Genomic DNA, 22,327 nt, shown 5'->3' with positions numbered 1-22,327 from the left:
ATATGATCAGACAATTCTCAAAAGAAGACATTTATGCAGCCAACAGACACATGAAAAAATGCTCATCATCACTGGCCATCAGAGAAATGCAAATCAAAACCACAATGAGATACCGTCTCACACCAGTTATAATGGTGATCATTAAAAAGTCAGGAAACAACAGGTGCTAGAGAGGATGTGGAGAAATAGGAACACTTTTACACTGTTGGTGGGATTGTAAACTAGTTCAACCATTGTGGAAGACAGTGTGGTGATTCCTCAAGGATCTAGAATTAGAAATATCATTTGACCCAGCCATCCCATTACTGGGTATATACCCAAAGGATTATAAATTATGCTGCTATAAAGACACATGCACACATATGTTTCTTGTGGCACTATCCACAATAGCAAAGACTTTGAACCAACCCAAATGTCCATCAATGATAGACTGGATTAAGAAAATGTGGCACATATATACCATGGAATACTATGCAGCCATAAAAAAGGATGAGTTCATGTCCTTTGTAGGGACATGGATGAAGCTGGAAACCATCATTCTCAGCAAACTATCGCAAGGACAGAAAACCAAAGACTGCATGCTCTCACTCATAGATGGGAATTGAACAATGAGAACACCTGGACACAGGAAGGGGAACATGACACACCGGGGCCTGTTGTGGGGTGGGGGGAGGGGGGAGGGAGGGATAGCATTAGGAGATATACCTAATGTAAATGACGAGTTAGTGGGTGAAGCACACCAACATGGCACATGTATACATATGTAACAAACCTGCATGTTGTGCACATGTACCCTAGAACTTAAAGTATAAAATAATAATAATAATAAATATATACCATCGGCATACCCTGATCAAGGTCTGTTTAAGTATCTGAAATGTCAAATTATCAAGAAGCTGTTTTTAGTCATGTCATTATAGATAGGGATAGAAATCTTCTAGTGATCTGTGTTAAGAAAGATTTTTTGAGCCACATCCGGGTTCAGCAGAAGCTGGCTGATCGATTAGCAATGTTTTCCACATCCACACGCTTGCCGGATAGTTTCCTTTTCTTTTCTAGAACATCCTCTCATTAACTCCTTCCTGATTCTCTACATGCATGCTTCTCAAGCTTTAACATGGATATGAAACACTTGCTAAGATGCAGATTCTGATGCAGTAGGTAGGGGTAGAGCCCATGATTCTGCATTTCTGAGAAGCTCCCAGGTGATGCTCATGCTGGTCCCCAGAACTTTCAAGTCACCTTTTTTAACATTATGACAATTTCCCTTGTTAATTACCCAGAAATATTATTACTTTATCCTTTTTTCTTACTGCTGGCCAGGCAGAGAAGTAAGAAAATAGCCACTGCTGTCAGGTCTTAATAATCAGAAAAAATTTAAAATTTAATATAAAAGATTCCTAAAACATTCTATGATCTTCAGTGTGATATATGTCTATATTTATATGTGTGTGTATACATATATATATTCATAAAGTCTGATTTATCATGCTTTTATTGGTAAAAAGTTTCTCTCAACCACTCTTTCTCAGTCCTAGACTACAAAAATGATTGATTTTTCCTTAAAATGACCCTGAAGTTCTGCAAGATCCTAAACTCCCTGCTAAATTATCAAATAACTCATTTTCACTACCGTTGCATAATTAATTTTACTTTATTGCAGTCTAATTTTTTTAAATGTTATCCCAAACATGATGTACATGGTAATTCTCAGTTACTTCAAATACACTTCACTCAACAATGGAAATGGCATGAAAGTGAGGGATATTTATTCATTTTTATGAAGATTATTACATAAAACGAGCATATGTGAAAAAAATCAGAAGATACAGCCATTGACAAGTTAATCAGTTTATATCTTTGCACATTATCAGTTGTGAAAAATCCCAAGATATAAAGCTTTTTGAATCATAGTATCTCTCAGAGAGGGTGTGGGCCTTGTACCTTGCACCAAAGCACATTTTCCTCATGGAAAAATTTCCGAACTGAGTCTTCCTCTTCTTTTAAGTTTTATTTGATGTCAGTCACAAGATCAGAAGGATCATGAGGCGTGTCCCTGTCAATGACCAGCTTTTCAGTTCTATGTAGAGTCAATGGGCCCACTTTCTACTCCAGGTCCCTCAATACTTGAAAATTCTGTGTCAATAAGCGGTTTCAGAAATTTCTCAACCTTGGTTAATCTTTGTTTCAGTTTCTGCTGCATGGACTCATACTCAGCCAAGATTCGGGCAAACCTTGTTTGCAGGAGGTCTACTGACCCCTCCATTCGAGTAACTTTCTCTTCAAGATCTTTAGGATCACTGCCAGCATTTGCAATGTTTAGATCCAGTAGACCATCTTTCATTAAAATCTGCTTCCCTTTCTCTTCCAGCATAGTTTTGGCATCTGGATACTCAGTTAGAGCTTCCATGAGGTCATCTTTTGAGAGACAGAACAGGTCTGAGTAGCCAATACTTTTAATATTGGCAGTTCTTCGATTGCCGGCTTTGCTCCCTTTAATATTAAGAATGCTGATCTCACCAAAGTAGCTGCCATCGCTCAATACCACAAACTGAGTGACTCCATCATCTGCCACCACAGCGAGTTTGCCTTCCTTGATAATGTACATCTCTCGTCCAATATCCCCTTTCTTGCAAATATAATCTCCAGGACTGTAGACTTGGGGTTGCAATTTCAAGACCAACTCCACCAACAGACCAGCTTCACAATCAGCAAAAATGCGTACCTTTTTTAATGTGTCTAAGTGAACATTGATGGCAATTTCTGCTCTTAGTTTATCAGGTAGATACTTTAAGACTTCTTTCTCATCAACTGTTTTTTTGTTGGTCCACAGGTAGTCAAACCATTTAATAACCCTCTTTTCCATATCTTTGCTTACATTTCGAAAACGCATATATTGCTTGATAGCATCAATTCTTGCTTGAAATTCTGCTCTGGCCGCATTCATGTTGGAAATCATAGAACCTATGTTACCAACGATGGTAGCAAAAATTAGCACTCCAATTAAGAAATCAACCACCACAAAGACATACTCAGAATCCCTCACAGGAGGGGGTGTTTCACCAATGGTAGTTAAAGTCAGTGTAGACCAGTAAAGGCTGTATACGTATTTTCTAGCCAAACGGCCAAATTCAGGATCATTAGTATCAGGGTAGACCCATGTATCATTTCCAAATCCAATAGCTTTAGAAATAGAGTAGTACACACATGCATTCCAGTGGATAATGATGACGATGTACATAACAAGGTTGGAAATCCTGAAGATGTTTGGATAGTTTGTCCTTGTTTCTGTTCTCTGGAAGAACTCAAACATACGAGAGATTCGTAATAACCTGTTTAATCTAATTTCTGGATAGTTCCACCCTAACTTAAAATACAGCAAATCAGTTGGTATCAGTGACAGAACATCAAGTTTAAATTGTAAGTTGGATTTATATTTATTTATGAGTTTAAGTTCTTCCTTTACCAGCAGTCCTTGTTCTAGGTAACCTAAAATAAAAAATAAAATAAATTCAGTGTTTCTCCTTTTTATGTAATTGTGAATTTTTGTGAAGTAACTGTCAATTAACTTTGTTGAGGTCAAAAGAAAAATTCATTTTCAATAAATATGACTTTAACAATGTAATAAAATACAAATATCAATCAACCTATGGCTGTAGAAAATATTCTGCTGCAGAAATAAAAGGTAAAATTTTGGCCAGACAGCTCACATCTGTAATCCCAGTACTTTAGGAGGCTGAGACTCAATATCACTTGAGCCTGGGAGTTCGAGGCTGCAGTGACCCATGATAGCACTACTGCATTCCAGCCTGGGCAACAGTGAGACCCTGTCTCACAAAAGAAAAAAAAAAAAAAAGTAAAATGTTGTAAGTGCAAAAGTGAAAGTGTACGAATCTCTCAAGGTCTATCATCTCCATCCAGGTAAAGCCATTCCTTTTATGAGTAGTGTTCTCGTGATATTGTGAGATAAATACATATATATATATATATATATATATATATGGTCCCTGGCACAGGACTCTTAAAACTCTTGTAATTTCCTAAGCAATATGGTTACTAAGTGATTTTTTTTTTTTTTAGTCAGAGTCACCCAGGCTGGAGTGCAGTGGCGCAATCTCGTCTTGCTGCAACCTCTGCCTTTCGGGTTCAAGCAATTCTTCTGCCTCAGCCTCCTGAGTAGCTAGGACTACAGGCACGTGCCACCACACCCAGCTAATTTTTGTACTTTAGTAGAGACAGGGTTTCACCATATTGGCCAGGCTGGTCTCGATCTCCTGACCTCATGATCCACCGGCCTTGGACTCCCAAAGTGCTGGGATTACAGGCGTGAGCCACTGAGCCCGGCCCTAAGTCCATCTTTTGTTATGGTATTTGGTTCTTGACCCCAGTTCCTGAAACAGAGTTATTTATCCCTTGATGTTTCCTGGGTGATAGAAATGTCTTTTGTTCTGGCCAGGTGCAGTGGCTCACACCTATAATCCCAGTGCTTTGGAAGTCTGAGGCAGGAGGATCCCTTGAGTACAGGAGTTCGAGACCAGCCTAAGTCTCTATGATATTATAAGAAAGAAAGAGAGAGAGAGAGAGAGAGAAAGAAAGAAAGAAAGAAAGAAAGAAAGAAAGAAAGAAAGAAAGAGAGAGAGAGAGAGAGAGAGAGAGAGAGAGAGAGAAAGAAAGAAAGAAAGAAAGAAAGAAAGAAAGAAAGAAAGAAAGAAAGAAAGAAAGGAAGGAAGGAGAAGGGAGGGGAGGAAGGAAGGAAGGAAGGAAAGGAAGGAAGGAAGGAAGGAAGGAAGGAAGGAAGGAAGGAAGGAAGGAAGGAAGGAAGGAAGGAAGGAAGGAAGAAAGAAAGAGAGAGAGAGAGAAAGAGGGAAGGAGGGAAGGAGGGAAGGAAGGAAAAGGTGAGGTCCAGAAAGAAAGAAAGAAAGAAAGAGAGAGAGAGAGAAAGAGGGAAGGAGGGAAGGAAGGAAAAGGTGAGGTCCAGAAAGAAAGAAAGAAAGATAGAAAGAAAGAAAGAAAGGAGGGAAGGAGGGAAGGAAGGAAAAGGTGAGGTCCAAGATGGGGCTGGTCACCAGAAAGACTAAGTTATGTTTAAAAGCTTGGAACTTTTACCCCAACCTCCTTCATCCAGGAAAGGGAGAAGCACTGGAGACTGAGTTAATAGTCCATCATGCCTCCATGGTGAAGCCTCTATAAAAATCCCTGAACTATGGGGTTTGGAGCATTATCAGGTTGGTGAACACATCTACGAACTAGGAGGGTGCCACACCCCAGTTCCATGGGGACAAAAGCCCCTGTTCTCATGACTCTTCCCAACTTTGCCCTATGTATCTCTTCATCTGGCTCTTCCTCGGTATCCAGTATCATATCCTTTATTAATAAAATAAAGCAGTAAACGTAAGTGTTTTCCTAAGGTCTGTAAGTTGTGCTAGCAAATTACTGGACCCACGAGGGAGCTGTGGGAATCCCAATATATAGTTGGTCAGTCAGAAGCACAAGCCACAACCTGAGACTTACGATTGGCATCTGAAGCGGGGGATCATCTTGGGAGACTGAGCCCTTAACCTGTGAGGCCTGTTCTAACTCCCGTGAGTGTGCGAATTCAGTTAAATTTTAACCCAGCTGGTGTTACAGAATTGCTTGGTGTGTAGAGGAAACACCACATACATGTTGGAGACCAGAATTGTATTGTATTGAGAGTGTAGTAATATACAATGCGTTGTTGTTTTTTTCCCCACCATACACAGTTCGTGGAGGGTTTCCTGAACACGCTAGCGATGTACCTAATAGCCCATGCCACTGCCTTGTCAGAATCCCAGCTCTACCCTGGATGCTTGGGTACTTGCCCTGTGCTGTCTATTTTGCATATTCTTGCCTTACCCCTTCAATGTGAAGCATAAGTGTCCCTTGAGGCTGCATTTTCATCTGTCATTCTTGCTCCCTTAGACACTTGGGATCTTCCCTCCTATGCTGTTACCATGGGCCTTGTGTGTTTTAAACCCAGCATTTCAGCCATCTGATACATTACACTAGGAAAGGGATTTGCTCCTTCTCCTAAACTGACTACCAACGTTACAAATATGACAGAGCGAGTGGAGCATTGTTCCAGGATACTAGTATTTAGAGAATGTTCTATTTTACATAATGATTCTTTAAAGGTTATAGTCTGTGTATACCGGTTACATTTGCGAGTGAAGAGTGGTGTAGAAACAATCAGCTTCTACCTACTTAACAGAAATACTTCCGAAGCTATCCCCTCTGGTCAATAATATCTCATCATAAACCACAAAGCTGAGCTAAATGCATTTTTCCTCCTTCTTATAAAATTTTGAATATGGCTCTGCTGAGGACGACGACATTTTTCCCCATGACTCTTTAAATTATCTCCCTGTTAGGTAGCAATTACTCTTCCCCCTATAACTGGCAGAATATTTCTGCTCTCTCTATTCCTCTCGCCTGGCACAAAACCAATGAACAAGATAATGGAGGAAAGCCGCATCTACTTGTCAAAAGGTTGCCTGGTAACTTCCTCTGAATCAGCTGGAGTCATCTAAGCCTGTGAGTTTATACATCATGACTCTTGCTTTCACCTGTGCCTTTTTCTCTAGAACAGATTTTTGTGGGTTTACTTTGAAGCATACTTGGATTAGGAAATGTCAAATTACAATGCTAGAGATAAAAGCATAAAATTTTAAAATATTCAAAACTGAACATATTTACCTGTCCTTGTTCGTACAAACATATCAATTAAATAGACTATGTCTGATACGTAATCTAAAATGAGCCAATATTCTAGGTAATCAGATTGAAGTTCATCAAAACATGCTCTGTAAAAAAAGAAACACCTGTATAAATAAAAAAGAAATGTGGGCCAATTTAAGTAAAAGTTCTCTTTGTATATTTTCTTTATCATGGTGAGAAGCACAGCACACTCAGGCTACGAGAGGTCCTTAGAGTCCTTTAATCAACCATGGCTTTCCCGAAACTTTCCCTGAGTGGTTGGATTTTGATCCTCACACTTCTGAATTCTAACATCCTTTCCATGATGCTAGTCAGCTTTGTAAAATCATCCAATAAGAATAAGTGGGTTGAAGGGTACAAGTATACAGTAAGACAGAAGGAATAAATTCAATGTTTGATTAACAGACTGTACTTAACAAAAACGTATTGAACTTGGGTGATGGACACCCTAAATACCCTTTGTTATATACAAGTAACAAAATTTCACACGTACCCCATAAACTTGTACAAAAAAATCTTTAAATAAATTTAAAAAATAAATGGCCTAAAACTAAAATCAAAATATGTTGGGTGAAACACATTGATCACCTGGTTCATATTGACTATCTGTACCCAAAATGCTTTAGGAAATTGTGCTTGGCCTTGGATGAGGGAGATGTTTACCATGTAAAAGACACTAAATCCTTGACCTTTATCCACTATTGGCAACATTTTTTTCTCATAGGCCAAAGAAAATAGTTTCTCCCGATGTTCTAATTAAGTTATTATACAACCAAAAGTTTACAAGTCTTCCCCTCCAACAACAGACACTGGGGTCTATTTGAGAGTGACAGGTGGGAGAAGGGAGAGAAGCGGAAAAAATAACTATTTGGTACTAGGCTTAATACCTGGGTGAGAAAATAATCTGTGCACCAAACACCTGTGACATGAGTTTACCTATATAACAAGCCTGCACATATACCCCCGCACCTAAAATGAAAGGTAAAAAAATTAAAAAAGAAAAGTCTTCCCCTGACCCCTCCATGCATCCCAGTACTGGAGACCCAGTTATACTGAGAACTGAAGCACCTCCTCCTGATTCCAGGAAAACACACTGAGTATAATCTAGCCTCTCTTTACCACCTGCAGTAGAGAAAGGAGGTGTGTCCTAAAAGGCTCTAAGTCAAATTGTTTAGTCAGTGAACTTGGAAATTAGAAATGGGGTGAGATCCACAAAAAAAAAAAAAAAAAAAAAAAAATTATAGACACCTGGCAATAACCATTGTCCAGTTGTACATAACAGGTAAGGTGATGCAAAACAGCCAGTTGTAATATGTGTTTCCCGAAGGATCAATAACCACAACTTCTTTCTTCTCCCTAGCAGCAATTAGAAATAAAGGGGATAGTTACCAAGATACAAGAACATTTTTATTTACCATATTAAACATCATTATGCCCATCAACCACAATTAATGAAATGGAAGTAAGCTGGAGAAGCTCACTCTGCAGTGGGAAGATTAGCATGGAATAAGAGCATTAGTCATAAGAAAGTGGTTAGTGAGGGGTGGATAAATAACGAAATGACCAATCTTACATTAAAGCATACATTAGGTTTTTACTAAAGCCCTGGTTTCACTGCGATACTGCAGTCAGTTGTATACTTCAGCCACTGAGAGGGAATAGATCCGAGGCCCCCTACACCCAGGCTGTGGGCCAGTACTGGTCTGTGGTCTGTTAGGAAGCCGGTGGGCCACACAGCAGGAGGTGAGCTGCGGGGCAAGGGAGCATTACCGCCTGAGCTCCGTCTCCTGTCAGATCAGCAGCGGCATTAGGTTCTCATAGGAGCACAAACCTTATTGTGATCTGCGCGTGCAAGGAATCTAGGTTGCACACTCCTTATAAGAATGTAATCAAAATAAAAATTAAATTTTTATTTCAGCTTTTAAAATGATGGTAGGATCCTAGAAACCTAATCCTCCTTGGAACCTAAATATTTCTCAGCGATAAGTTATCTTCACTAATGCTTAGGGAAGCGAATTAACCATAGAGAATTCAGAATAATGCTACCGTTGCTAATTTGAGGGAAATTAGAAAAAGTTTTAATTCACTTCCGATAATTTATGTTAAATGTTTCTTTTTCAATGTTTAAAGACATTTAGTCTTTACACAGGGCTCTTTACTGTAAAGTTTCTTTCTACTTTGTATTATGGAAAACTGTCCCTGCATCTAAAACCCATCACAATTTCATTCTATTTCAATGCCAGTAAAAGTGCTTACTCTTCTTTCTTATCTTTGCTTTTCTCCTCTTTTTTTTTCTTCTCTTTGTCCTTTTTCTTCTTTTTCTTCTCTAGGTCCTTTTTATTTTCATTTTTATCATCTGACTTGCTGAAAAAGTTAAGCAAGTAGTATTAAAATACAGAAATGTTATGGGTAGAAAAATGTGGGGTAATTCTTGCCAAAGTCTTACCTCTTCTTTGCTTTTTTCTTTTTCTTTTTTTCTTCTGGTTCTCTAAAGAGAAAAATAATATATCTGTCACATAATCACAGTCTTCCACTCTGATTTACTTTCTTTTTCATCAAGCAAATATCTCAGCCTTGCATTCAAAGACCTGCTCCAGTGCTCAAAACCCATCTGGTCTCTTGCTGGAGATTTCTACCAAAAAAAGGGGAGGGACAATTATCCAGATAATAAACAAAAACTTCTAAGCTAATAGATGTGGGAAGTAGAAATGAATGGAGATGAATAAAGGCATAAAACCAAGGAGAAAAATTTAAGAAAAAACAGCCCCCTAAGAGTGTTCTTCCAAAGTGTTAATGTATTAAAAATAATTTTTAAAATTTAAGCTTCTTGACATCATTTACATTTATCCTTGAATAAAATCATTGAGAATTTTAAGAAAATGCCATCAATTTTCTTTAGAGGGAATAACCCTGACTGAAGTCATTTTTCATGAGTAATCAACAAGCTGTCTGGTAATATGGTGGAATCTCAATTATTAGAATAATTTATTAGATTTAAGGCCACCTTTTTCTACATACAATTTCTTCTTGAGTGGAGATTGTGTAACTAGTGCCTCTTTCTATAATTAACTTTCTCTATCAGCAGGGGAATAGATTCTGAAGTCAGACAGACCTAGGGTTATAGCAGGCTGCCGTTGTCAGCTCAGATGTCTTAGGAAATTTCATTTTCCAGACATGAATGAAAAGGCATCTCATTACCACTAGGATAGTCAGAGAAGGCTTTTAAAAGGAGGTAGGTCTAAAGCTAGGCCTCAAAGTATGACTAAGAGTTGGAGAAGTTGAGAAGAGAGAGGATATTAGAGCAGAAAAATTTCTAAGTGCAATGGACTTAATCTGGGTAAGAATGACCCAGCAGAAGTGGAAAGCCTCTGTTGAGAAGAAATGGAAGATAAGATTGACAAGTGAGGTGAGGCATAACATCCAAGATGGTCACGTACAAACAGGGACAGAACCATAAAGTTGGATAAGGAAGAACTTACTGCTATGGGAGTACACTTCTATGAGTCAAGATTTGACAGCCTACCATGGATCCTGAAGGATGATGTCGACACACTACTCAAACGGCTCTTGGAAACCTGGAAAAGGTAATGGCCTATACAAAATGAAATAAACATTAACACCATGGCAGATGGTGGAGGAAGGTATCAAAAGACTCAGAAAAGTGGCATCTTGAAGTGGATACACTGTTTGGAAGATAGCCTACCAGCTAATTATGTTCCCAAAGAGAGCTTGAAGGATGCAGAAGTGATGTAGAATAGGCTGGTGAGAGGGGCATTAGTAGCTTTGAGAAGTTCAGTGGTGCTATCCTCTGTAGGCCAGGGCTGATGACGGGAAATGCCGTTACAGAACTGGGTTCTCTGAGAGCAACAGGGTTAATAAGATCCAGAAATAACTGAGACTAATGGCAGTGCTTACCCATCAGAAGTAAGGTTTCTTCAGTAATTATAATGAGCATTAAGGTGGGTATGGTAACAAAGGGGCTTAACCTATAGACAGCTATGGAGGAGATTAATAGAACACAGTATTCCTAGACAGATGGGAAGACTGTTAGCTAGTTAGGGTATTATTTAATATATACAACCAAAACAAATCAGAATGAATAATTAGAAGTTTGAGGGCAACTCATTCCATCAAAAAAATCAGAATCCTGGTAAGGGCACGGTGGCCCATGGCTATAATCCCAGCAGTCTGGGAGGTCGAAGTGGGAGGATCACTCAAGCCCAGGAGTTCAAGACCAGCCTGGGCAACATAGCGAGACCCTATCTCAAAAAATGATTTGATTCATTACAATTTAAATTTAAAAAAAAAATCAGAATCCTTAGAAAAGTTCCAGATCTAAGCCAATACTTAGACCTAAAACCACTGACTAGAGGAGAAGCCATGACCCATGAAGAAAAACTCTGCAACACTATGACAAATATATTCCAGTAATGATTTCCTCAGTCTTTGTCCTAAAGAACCTATGGCCATTACTTAGGTCACTGTACTCTGGGGGAAAAAAAAGAATTCCTAGATACATCGAAGACTGGCACAGGATCCAGGTTGATGTTGACACCTAGGGATTGAAGCATCATTGTGGCCCCCTGTTAAACTTGAAGAGCATATGATGGACTGGTAATAATAGATTTCTGGATGAGATATGACTTATGGTGTTTCCACTGAGTCCACAGACCCACTACTATGTGATCATTTCTCCAGTTCCTAAATGTAAAAGTGAAATGTATGTAATTCTTGAATATAAAAGTAGAATGTATACAAGTAATTCCTGAATATAAAAGAGAAATGTATATAATTATATAAAATCATGCATGGAGGAGTGGTGGTCTCTCTTAATTTCCCCATGTAATTTATCATCTGACTCCCATAAAAACTAAATAGATCCTAGTGGATGGCAGATAGACTATTGCAAAATCAACCAAGTAGTAGCCCCAATTGCAGCTGCCGTGTCCTATGTGGAAAATAACAGAGACCCACTCTGTGATCATTTCTCCAGTTCCTAAATGTAAAGTGAAATGTACATAATTCCTGAATACAAAAGCGAAATGTAGATTAATGGTCATTGGCAGAACTCCCACCCTTACCCCACTAGTTCCTTGGCTTGTGAGGAAAGAAGGGTAAGATCAAGGAGAAGCCCTTAAGCTGCTTCCCACCTTCTGGCCAAGAGCAACATTGCATCCTGGGGAGAAAAAGAAATTCCATCCTTAAAGACCTAAAGGATGCAGGGGAAGTGATCCCTCTTCATTTCCCCACATAATTCATCATCTGACCACTGCAAAAACCAAATGGATCCTAATGGACAGCAGTAGATGACTGCAAAATCAACCAAGTGGTAGCCCCAATTGCAGCTGCTGTGTCATATGTGGAAAACCATGCATTCACTTGATATACACTGTATACCTAAGGTTCTGGGTCAGTCATGTGAATGTCATTTTTCACTACTATCAGGAAAGAGGATCAGACATAGTTCCTACTCAATGGGATGACAAACTGTACACATCTACACTCTTCTCCAAGGCTATATTAACTCTCTTTCCTACTGTCATGACAGTCTTGAGGGACCTGGATCATGTGGACATTTCTCAAAGCACCACATTAGTCCACTATGTCTGTATCAATGGCATTCTGTTAATCAGACCCTGAAATAGGATTACCTCCCCAAAGTGCTGGGATTACAGGTCTGAGCCACCATGCCTGGCCTTCAGTACCCTTCTTTATGTCATTTTCCATGGCTGGAAATTTCCATTCCTTTTCCACTATGTCATTTTCCACTCAGCACCGATTTATCAGCCCCCACCTGTGGCCATATGCGGGGTTCTTTAGAAGGAGCTGATACAGCGTGTTGCATAGATGGGTCAGTTTAGAATGTGGATGCAAGCCAAAATGGGCTGTGTCTGCACCACAGCCTCACTTAGAGATGGTCTTGAAAGACAGTGTGAGGTTAATTTCCCCAATGGCACAGCTTCAAGCAGTATACAGTCATCTAGTTTGTATGGAAAAAGAAATAGTCCAAGCTGGGTGTGGTGGCTCATGCCTGTAATCCCAGCTCTTTAGGATGCTGAGGTGGAAGGATCACTTGAGACCAACGAGTTGGAGACCAGCCTGGCCAACATGGCAAAACCCCACTAAAAATACAAAAATTAGCCAGACGTGGTGGCGCACACCTATAATCCCAGCTACTGGTGGGAGGCTGAGGCAGGAGGATCACTTAACTCCAGGAGATGGAGGTTGCAGTGAGTCGAGATTGCACCACTGCACTCCAGCATGGGGAACTGAGTGAGATTTTGTCTCAAAAAAATAAATAAATAAAGGAAAAAGAAATAGCCCAAATTAAGAATATACAAGTACACAAGAACTCATGGGCAGTCACAAATGCCTTGACTGGTTGGTCAGGGACCTGGATGGAAAGATCAGGGAAAATATTTCGGGAGAAGAGGCAGACTGAATTATGAGTGTGAGCACAAAGTTTGAAAAATCTTCGTTTTTGTTTGTTTGTTTTTTGCTCTTAGTGAACCTATCTGTTACAGAGACCAATGCTATGACTCCAAAACAGTGCTTTCTCTTGAGGAAAGTAATCAGTCACTTGATGGCAAGTTAACTAAATTGGACTCCTGACACCATGGAAAGGGCATCAAATATATTGATAAGAACTGACATATATTATGGCTATTCATTTGCTTTTTTGCCACAGGGCTTTGACCAGTGCCATTACTTAGGGGCATATGAAGCATGATTACTAATATGAAATATTGCTTAACATCACTTTGGACCAAGGACTCGCTTTAAGGCAAAAAAAAAAAAAAAAATGTGGCATTGGACCCTGAGTATGAGATCCCATGGTCCTATCATATGCTGCACACCTTTTGTCAGCTACTGACAGGATAGTTAAGGAGTGACCTTTTGAAACCACAGCTGAGGTGTTATCATAGAGTTTATACTCTAGGAAGATAAGGTGCCATCCTCTAGGATACTGTATATATGCTAAAACAATGATCATTGTATGGTTCCTGTATAGAATGAATTGGTCTGGGAACTAAGGGGTCTAAGTAGGGGTGACAAATGTAGGAAAGGTGTGTTTCCCATTCTTGCAACTTAAGGATCTGTGGGTCTAGAGGCCCTGGCTTCCAGAGGGGTGATGCATCTGCCAGGGAATGCCAGAGTTCCATTAAACATTAAGCTACGGCTACTCCCCAGCCACTTTGGGCCCCTCATGCCAAGAAACCAACAGGCAAGGAAGAGAGTCACCACACTGGCAAAAGTTATTGACCTTGATCATCAGAAGTAGGCAGTGCTGCTGTTATACAATGCAGGGAGGGGAGATGTATTTGCACCTAGGTGGTCTTTTTTTATTTTCCAGCCCAGTTTTGGTGGTAAATGGGCAAGTACTGTAGCCATGACTCAAGAAGGGCATGGTGACCCAGGGCTCAAGTCCTTCAGGGATGAGTGTCTGTATTGTTCACACCAGCTAAGTCATCTAGACCAGCAGACCCTAGAATGAGTAGAAGCGGAGAGGGTGAAGAATTTCATTTGAGGCCTCAAAACCACCTGCAGCTGCCAGAGACCTTAGTTTAATCCCATTAACTTTCCTCTTACAAGCTTTCTGAAGAAAAAAGAATAACCAGGATCCTGGAGTAGGTATTCCCACATGGGGTGAATTTTCTATATAAACAAAATAGATCTGAGCAGCACACAGGTGGGCTGTACAGTGGTTATGCAGGTGGTGCACAAAATTCAGGCACTCATTCTCCACTTGCCAAGAGTGTTGGTTGTTGTCAGCTCAGTTTTTCCTCTCACTTGGTTGGCCTTGGCTGAAGGAAACCACCATGTTCAAGGTTATGCTCCATCTTCTAGGGCCAACCTTTTTCCAGTAACTGTTCATGGGTACAAAGGCCCAAGTCTATTACCTAAATAGGGACAACTCTAAAAGGTCATCCCTGCTCCAGGGATCCCCATTGAATCACATTGTACATCAGCTCTATTCTCTGAAGTTCGACTTCTCCCTCTCCCCAATACTGACCCCCAAATCCCTTCCAGATATTGTTCCCAAGACCATTCCCAACAAACCTCTGCATACAAGCCTCCATCTCAGAAACTGTTTCCTGAGGAACTTCACCTAAGACACATTGGCTCAAACTGGAAAGTTTCCAGGAGTAATGTGTTTCACTTATTTTTCTCAGTCACTCTATTCACAAAGAAAGTCAACTGCATGAACACTATAGACATGATTTTTTCTACATGTATTCAAATAAATGAATGAATAAATACTACTTTTCAACAAAATGGTAGACTATCATTGCCATTGTATTAGATCATTTGCTTAATAAATATTTCCTCTATAACAGATTCAGATATTTTCCTACCTTTTTTACTGGTTTTCTTTAAAACCATAGCTTTGGTTTTCTATTGTAAATATACTTACTGGTCCTTATTGCTGCTGTTGTTCACATTAAAAAGTGCAATGGCACCAGGCAGGTACTGCTCTCTGGGAAATGAAAAACATGCAGTGAAATCACAATAGTCACCATCTGTATAATGTCCATGGTAAGCAAATGGTCGGAAAAAACAAATTCTTTCTTGTTTCTACTCATTACTAAAGAGGTCTAGATGATATTTCAAAAACATATTATGAAGCATAAGGCATAAAAGTGTATCCTGAGCCTCCATGAAGCATGACTTGCCAAATGCCAGTGTCTTGAACAAACATGGTGATATGGTTTGCCTGTGTCCCCACCCAAATCTCATCTTGAATTATAGTTCCCATAATCCCCACATGCCATGAAAGGGACCCGGTGGGAAATAATTCAATCATAGGAGTGGGAGTTGCCTATGACATTCTCATGCTAGTAAGTAAGTCTCACAAGATCTGATGGTTTTATAAAGGGCAGTCCCCCTGCACATGCTCTCTTGCCTGCCACCGTGTAAGACATGACTTTGCTCCTCCTTTACCTTATGCCATGATTGTGAGGCCTCCCCAGCCATGTGAAACTGTGAGTCCATTAAGCCTCTTTTTCTTTATAAATTACCCAGTCTCAGGTATTTCTTCATAACAGTATAAAAATGGACTATAATACACATGGTTAGTAAATGCATATCGGTCAAAGTTCATACCAAGAATTAGCTTAAGTGAACCAACCTCAATGCCAGTAACTCCCAACAAGAGACCTAACATGGTCAGGGAAAATAAGATGAGGAGAAAAGATAAATAAAAACAATGGGAAGGCTGGAGGTAGTCAGTGGGAAGAAAAATAGGAAAGAGGGGAAAACAGGGGAGGAAAAAAGCAAAGAAAAACTAATTATGTAAAACAGGTGGAAACCCCAGCTCCACACCAACACCACACCACACCCCTTCTGCAATCTCAATTCTGGTATCTGAAGTTTTCACAACTTCTTTATTTCCTACTAAGGATTTTTTGCTTTTCTCTTCTAGCACCTCTCTCCAGTGCTCTATTTTCTAAAAGTAGGACCAAATGGGATGGAGCATTTTAGAAAATAACAGCTAACCCTCTCACATGTACTTGCTTCGGGACCCTGAAAGAAGGATCAGAGAGAAACAAGAAATCAGAGAGGACTGGGTTTCTTAAGGGACAGACCCCAGTGGGTCTCAGGGAAAATGAAGCAAGAGTGTTTACAACTTGGAACCCCATGGCGATAAATAATCACTGGGCAGTGGCAGTATTTCCCAAGAGATGGCATGGGTAGGAACAAAAATAACTCCTCCTGAGATCCCACATCTTGTCTAGATAGCAGAGGCATTTGACAAGCTTGCTCCTAAGAAGTAAAAGACCTTTTATCTAAACAACAGTTTACCAACCCATTTATGTCTAGTGTTTGATTATTGGAATGCTAAGCATGTGGGAGTTATTTCTATTCTACTGCTCAAGGTCATCGCCATGGTCTGATTGCAAAAATTCAAAACACTGCAACCTTAGGCATAAATGGTTAAAAACCGGCACCAAGGATGGATCATACTGCTCACCTCTGTGATGGTCCTCCCTTTCTGTGTGACTTATAACTAAAGGAACCCCTTGCATGATGGTTTTCATTCTCTGATTCTTCAGATATAGAGGCACTGTCATCATCCTCAGAAAAGGAGCTACAGTCCAATAGGAGGCAGAGAGAGATGCGTTAATATTTTCAACCACTGCGGAGGAGCAACATTCCTCACTAGGGGGACAATTGCCTCACCTCTTTTCCTTCCCTCCTAAACTAACACACATAACAGTTTTTAGTGAGCATGAAGTTAGAACTATACAGAATACATAGAATTATATAAAATGTATGCATAATTCAGTAAAATGCATTTAACTAAGAAACTACTTTCTAGGTTTTCCACATTTCTATTGTTTGATGCATTGATTGATGTTAATATTTATCAAATAGCAAGTGTGATATCCGGGACTTAGATCATATTAAAAATTTGAGTGAACTAGTTTTCTAACTAATGTTTCTTCCCACTAAAAGTAAATTCAACCACATTCATATACATTATATTCATTTATAGGGTAAGCACTTTAAATTATACTTTTAAATCACATTGCTAGCATTTCATACTCTGAGTACCTTTCATATATATTTATGGCAATGTCATCTCTTTAGATTCAAAATGTCCCATGAGGAAAAGCCCTGTCAGTGACTAAAGAAATGTTTGGCATAGGTGTTTAATAGGTGCTTCCAAAAAAGTGACCACAATAATATCTATGTTCAGGTCGGGCATGGTGGTTCACGCCTGTAATCCCAGCACTTTGGGACCCTGAGGCAGGTGGATCACTTGAGGTCAGGAGTTCGAGACCAGCCTGACCAATATGGCAAAACCCTGTCTCTACTAAAAATACAAAAAAAATTAGCCGGGCATGGTGGTGCGCACCTGTAGTCCCAGCTACCCAGGAGGCTGAGGCAGGAGAATCGCTTGAAACCAGAAGGCAGAGGTTGCAGTGAGCTGAGATTGTGCCACCGCACTCCAGCCTGGGAAACAGAGTGAGACTCCGTCTCAAAATAAATACTAAATAAATAAATAAATAAATAAGTCTGTGTTATTTGTTAGACAAGTTATGCTGTTCCAAAATATGAATAAATTTGCTAAATTAAATACATTACAAAGTTCAAGGTACAAATTATAAAGCTAAATTGAAATTAAACCTAGTTAAATTAAAGAACTGTGGCTAATATTAAAAATGCATGGGAAAATGTTTGGATTTACCTGCATGCTCCATTTTCCATCTTTCTTATTTCCTTTTCAATATCTGGTACAATCACATTGGGCATGTTTACAAAGGACTGTTGTGTATTGACAATATTTTTCTTCATGGTTAGTTTCATATCTGAGGAGAAAGAAGTCTTATTAGTGGGAAGGATATTTTTATATATTTACATATATAATCAAAAGTTTCACCCTATGTATTAGTCTGTTCTCATGCTGCTAATAAAGATGTACCTGAGACTGGGTAATTTATAAAGGAAAGAGGTTTAATGAACTCTTCCACGTGGCTGGGGAGGCCTCACAATCATGGCAGAAGGCAAAGGAGAAGCAAAGGCATATCTTACATGGCAGCAGGGAAGAGGACGTGTGCAGGGGAACTCCCCATTACAAAACCATCAGATCTCATGAGACTTATTCACTATCATGAGACTAGCATGGGAAAAATCCACTCCCATGATTCAACTACCTCCCACTGAGTTCCTCCCATGACACAGGGATTATGGGAGCCGCAGTTCAAGATGAAGTTTGGGTGTCCCAAACCGTATCAACCCTACCATTTTTCTAAGACTATAATACTGTCTATTTGCAGTTTTACATAGGAATTATTCTTTAATAGAATGCAGGCATGGTTTATTCCCCTAATTTCCATGGACTAGTTTTTTGTAAAATTTTTTAAATTTAAGAATGTACTAGAGGTATAAAACATTTACAAATTTGGATTTATCCCAGTTTTGAAATACTCAAGCAATATAATGTAGAACAAAACCATAGGGACCTCACATACCCATCAAGCAATTAAATAACAGTAAAAAGCAGTAGATGTAATGGAGGTAATCAGCTGTGAATTTCTACAGGCATTTAGACAAAAAGAGTCCTAAGTGGTGTTCAAACTTTAGAGGAAATAAAAATAAAATTGATCACATTTTTAGCAAGTCCCCTAAATTATTCAGATGCATATATACCCGAGCAACATATTTTGAAAACACTGGCCTAAACTCTAGTCAGGGCATATAATTTCCTCAGCGCAGGTAGAGGAGGCAGGGTGGAATCTCAATTCACTTTCCAGCTGCTCTCAGCACAGGCCATGCCCCTTTGGCTGCTGTCTGAGACATTGCCTTCTTCACTGGCTTCAGCTTCCATCCATCTATGATTTCTGTTCATGGTCCTCAGGAAGGATCCTCTGTCTAGTTTGAGGGTACTCACCTTTGGAATGTCGGTAACTGATGCGGGGAAGGGGACAGAGAAGTGCTGGGTAGAGAAGGCCGGGGTCCCTGGCGAGAGCTCCACAGTCGGGCCTATGCCCTCCGACCTAAGTGAAAACAGGCACTCCTGTTTTTGCCCCAACGATGCATTTTCCGGGACCACTCTGGCTGCCACGTCCCCCGCATCCTGTGCCCATATACACCTGAGACCTTAGCGGGCACACACACAAGCGGCTGAATGTCGAGAGGAGCAGAGGAACAGAGTGGCAGAGAATGGCAGAGAGCGACGGAGAGTGGTGGAGAGCAGCAGGGCGGCACGGAGGAGAAGGACGGAAGAGGCGTCTGAACATCAAGAGGAGTTGTGTCCAGAACGGCAGAACTCCAGTGGTAGATTATCCCCACACCCCTCCACCTTCCCGGAACTCCAACTCCCCATCCCTCTGAAAGTCACCTCTACTGTTCAACGAAGTCTCCGCATTCATTACCTTTCAAACAGTTCATATGACCTGATTTGTCCGGGACTCCGGAAAAGAATGAAGGTGGGGAGGTTAACACTCAGCTGTCCCCGGACAGCAAGGCTAAAGGAGCTCACTATAACACATGCCCACTTGGACTCTGGGACCTGTCCGTCTGCGTGCTCCCCCTTCCCTCAGGGGTTTGAGCAGCAGCGAGGGAGGAGACTAAACAGGTGAGCCACACCCCTGCCGCACGTCCCGCAAGGGGAATCAGGAAACCTTCCCATTTTATGACCACATGAAAGATGACATCGCCTGCTTCTTCATTGGCTTCCAATACTCGGTGCCAGAATGGCTCTGACTGCAGAGTGGAGAATGTTCCTCCCCTTAATTCCTTACTGGCCTTGATCACCTAGGCTTTGAGTTTGATACTTGCCCTTAAAAGAGTCAACCACTTAAAGAACATAGTTCTGTTCAAAACGAGCACATGTGAGGAATCCCTTCAGGGATTCCCTGGAAAACCTTGCCAGCCTTTTTGAGAGGGATAAGCCTGAAGGCCCTCTGGGTGTAGGTAGAGCTGAAATTCTGTGCCATTGATGACTATGTAAGTTTGTTTGGATCCAAAGACTCCATGGGCCCAGAGAGCTTTAAACTATATTTAAATAGGGCTGCTGTGTAAAGGTACCCAGAGATATAGCTAGACCAGTTGTTTATAACCATGCTTTATAATTATCCTTTTCTGATAGGTAAGTGCTCAATGACTATAATAGATGTTAAATAGTTTAGTATCACTTTTTCCTAGTTTTATTACTTAACAGTTTTGTGTACATGCCTCAGTGACTCGATTAGGAAAAGAATTCTTGGAATCCAATAAAATTTTTTTTCTTTTCTTCCTTTTCTTTTTTTTTTTTTTTTTTTTTGAGACACAGTCTCACTCTATCACCTAGGCTTACTCAGCTCACTGCAACCTCTGCCTCCTGGGTTTAAGCTATTCTCCTGTCTCAGCCTCCCAAGTAGCTGGGATTACAGGTGCCCACCACCATGCCTGCTAATTTTTGTATTTTTACTAGAGATAGGGCTTCGCCATGTTGGTCAGGCTGGTCTTGAACTCCTGACCTCAGGTGATCCTCCCCCATCAGCCTCTCAAAGTGCTGGGATTACAGGCGTGAGCCACCGCACCTGGCCCATATAACAATTTTTTTAATGCTTGGGCTATGCTATGAAAACAGATTATTACTAAGGTACAAAGTGGTGTTCTGGCTGCAGTACCCTGCGTGAGCCATGCTGTTTCACACCTCTGTGCCTTTGCATGTGCTCTCCTTGGACTTCAAAAGTTCACTTCTCTTGAGTCCAAATAGGTGTTACCCATTGCTCAAGTCCAAGCCACTGACTCCTCACCCTTAGTCTAGATGATTACTTCCTTCTCTTCTCTGCCACTGCATTTTGTACATATTTCAATTATTTTCTACTTGCTAAATTGTTACACACACTGTCTTCACAAGGCTACAACCTCCTCTAGGAGGGAGACTTTTGAAACCCCAGCAGAGTGCTTGCGCATAATAGGTACTCAAGAAATGCTCACTGCATGAACAAATCTTGTTTTGTGTTTTAAAAACTATACTCAAGAGACATTTCATTAGCAGTTATGAAAACTCACTGAATTTACAATGACTTTGAAATGGTTCCTAGGGTGACAGATATGGTGAATTGGCCCACATCATCCATTCTTCTCTCCTTCTAGTGTTCTTTCATGATCTGCAAAAACTGGAAGAGCTAAAAATCTGTATTACTCAGTCTGCTTTGCAGCTCAGATTCTGGACAGAACTTATGGCATTTAGGTTTAGTCAATTAAATGTATTTGTATGAAATTTGGAAGGTAGAAGTGAGGTGAAGACAATGGATCTTCCATTTCTGCTATGGCTGCCAGCAAGAATGGGCAGGGACGCATTGTGTATTCTGAGGCAGCTATCCCCGTCTGGTTACTAGCTTTCCTGGTGCCAAAGAAAGGGCATCCAGGTGATGCCGGAATGCACCTAGCAGGAGTAGGGCGACTGTTGTGCCAGGTTGCAGTGGAAGTGGCTCATAGGAATTCTGGGATGCTGTTCTGGGGTCATGCCTATGGTTCAGCCTAGAGCCCCAGCCCTTCTAATGACTGTTAGCATCTATTTCCAAGAATTAAAGCTCTTTCTATTGAAAAAGACCAGTGTACAATTCGGTTTCTGCAAATGAACAAATTACTTTCCTGATTTTCGATACATGAAGTGTTGTAGAACATTGGAAAAGGTTGTCAAAATGAGGAAAAGGAAGGGGGAGGAAAAGACAGAACGGGAAATGTGAAAGAAGAGGAAGGAAAAGGGAAGAAGGGAGTGTGGGAGAGGTGGTAGAGAAGAGAAAAGCAGAGCATATTCCTAGACTTTTTGTTACTATTGTTGTTGTTTGAAGAAATTTTAGGAGAAACATTAATGGTCAAACTGCCTTTTCTGCTGGCATTTAAATATCTACATTATGAGAAATTCCAGAATTTACTGCAAATTTTAATTTTTTAAATTTTTTTATTTATTTTAAGACAGAGTCTTGCTCTGTCACCCATGCTGGAGTGCAGTAGCACAATCTTGGCTCACTGCAACCTCTGCCTCCCGGCTTCAAGTGATTCTCCTGCCTTGGCCTCCCAAGTAGCTGGGATTACAGGTGCGTGCCACCATGCCTGGCTAATTTTTTTGTATTTTTAGTAGAGACAGGGT

General features: G+C 40.4%; 1 protein-coding gene across 2 annotated transcripts in view; it reads right to left on the bottom strand.

Moving 5' to 3' along the window:
* Window positions 1–1,638: 1,638 nt before the first annotated feature.
* The window catches only part of CNGA1 (cyclic nucleotide gated channel alpha 1), a 46,664-nt gene continuing 25,975 nt past the window's right edge, over window positions 1,639–22,327 (bottom strand). Inside the window, exons 3-10 of one of the 2 annotated variants that reach the window (XM_025386062.1) lie at window positions 17,930–18,050; window positions 16,709–16,825; window positions 15,152–15,214; window positions 9,182–9,223; window positions 8,992–9,099; window positions 7,984–8,091; window positions 6,715–6,821; window positions 1,639–3,489 (exon numbers count right to left, since the gene is read on the bottom strand). In XM_025386062.1, the coding sequence (XP_025241847.1) occupies window positions 2,081–3,489; window positions 6,715–6,821; window positions 7,984–8,091; window positions 8,992–9,099; window positions 9,182–9,223; window positions 15,152–15,214; window positions 16,709–16,825; window positions 17,930–18,050 (2,075 nt within the window). In that variant the 3' untranslated portion in view covers window positions 1,639–2,080. The remainder of the gene's footprint in view (window positions 3,490–6,714; window positions 6,822–7,983; window positions 8,092–8,991; window positions 9,100–9,181; window positions 9,224–15,151; window positions 15,215–16,708; window positions 16,826–17,929; window positions 18,051–22,327) is intronic. The other variant, XM_025386063.1, reaches the window with a different exon arrangement.

Source organism: Theropithecus gelada, chromosome 5 (genome assembly GCF_003255815.1).
Source record: "Theropithecus gelada isolate Dixy chromosome 5, Tgel_1.0, whole genome shotgun sequence".
In the NCBI taxonomy this organism is placed as follows: Eukaryota; Metazoa; Chordata; class Mammalia; order Primates; family Cercopithecidae; genus Theropithecus; species Theropithecus gelada.
Note: the sequence above shows the minus strand (reverse complement) of the source record. Positions and strands in the feature narration are given on the sequence as shown.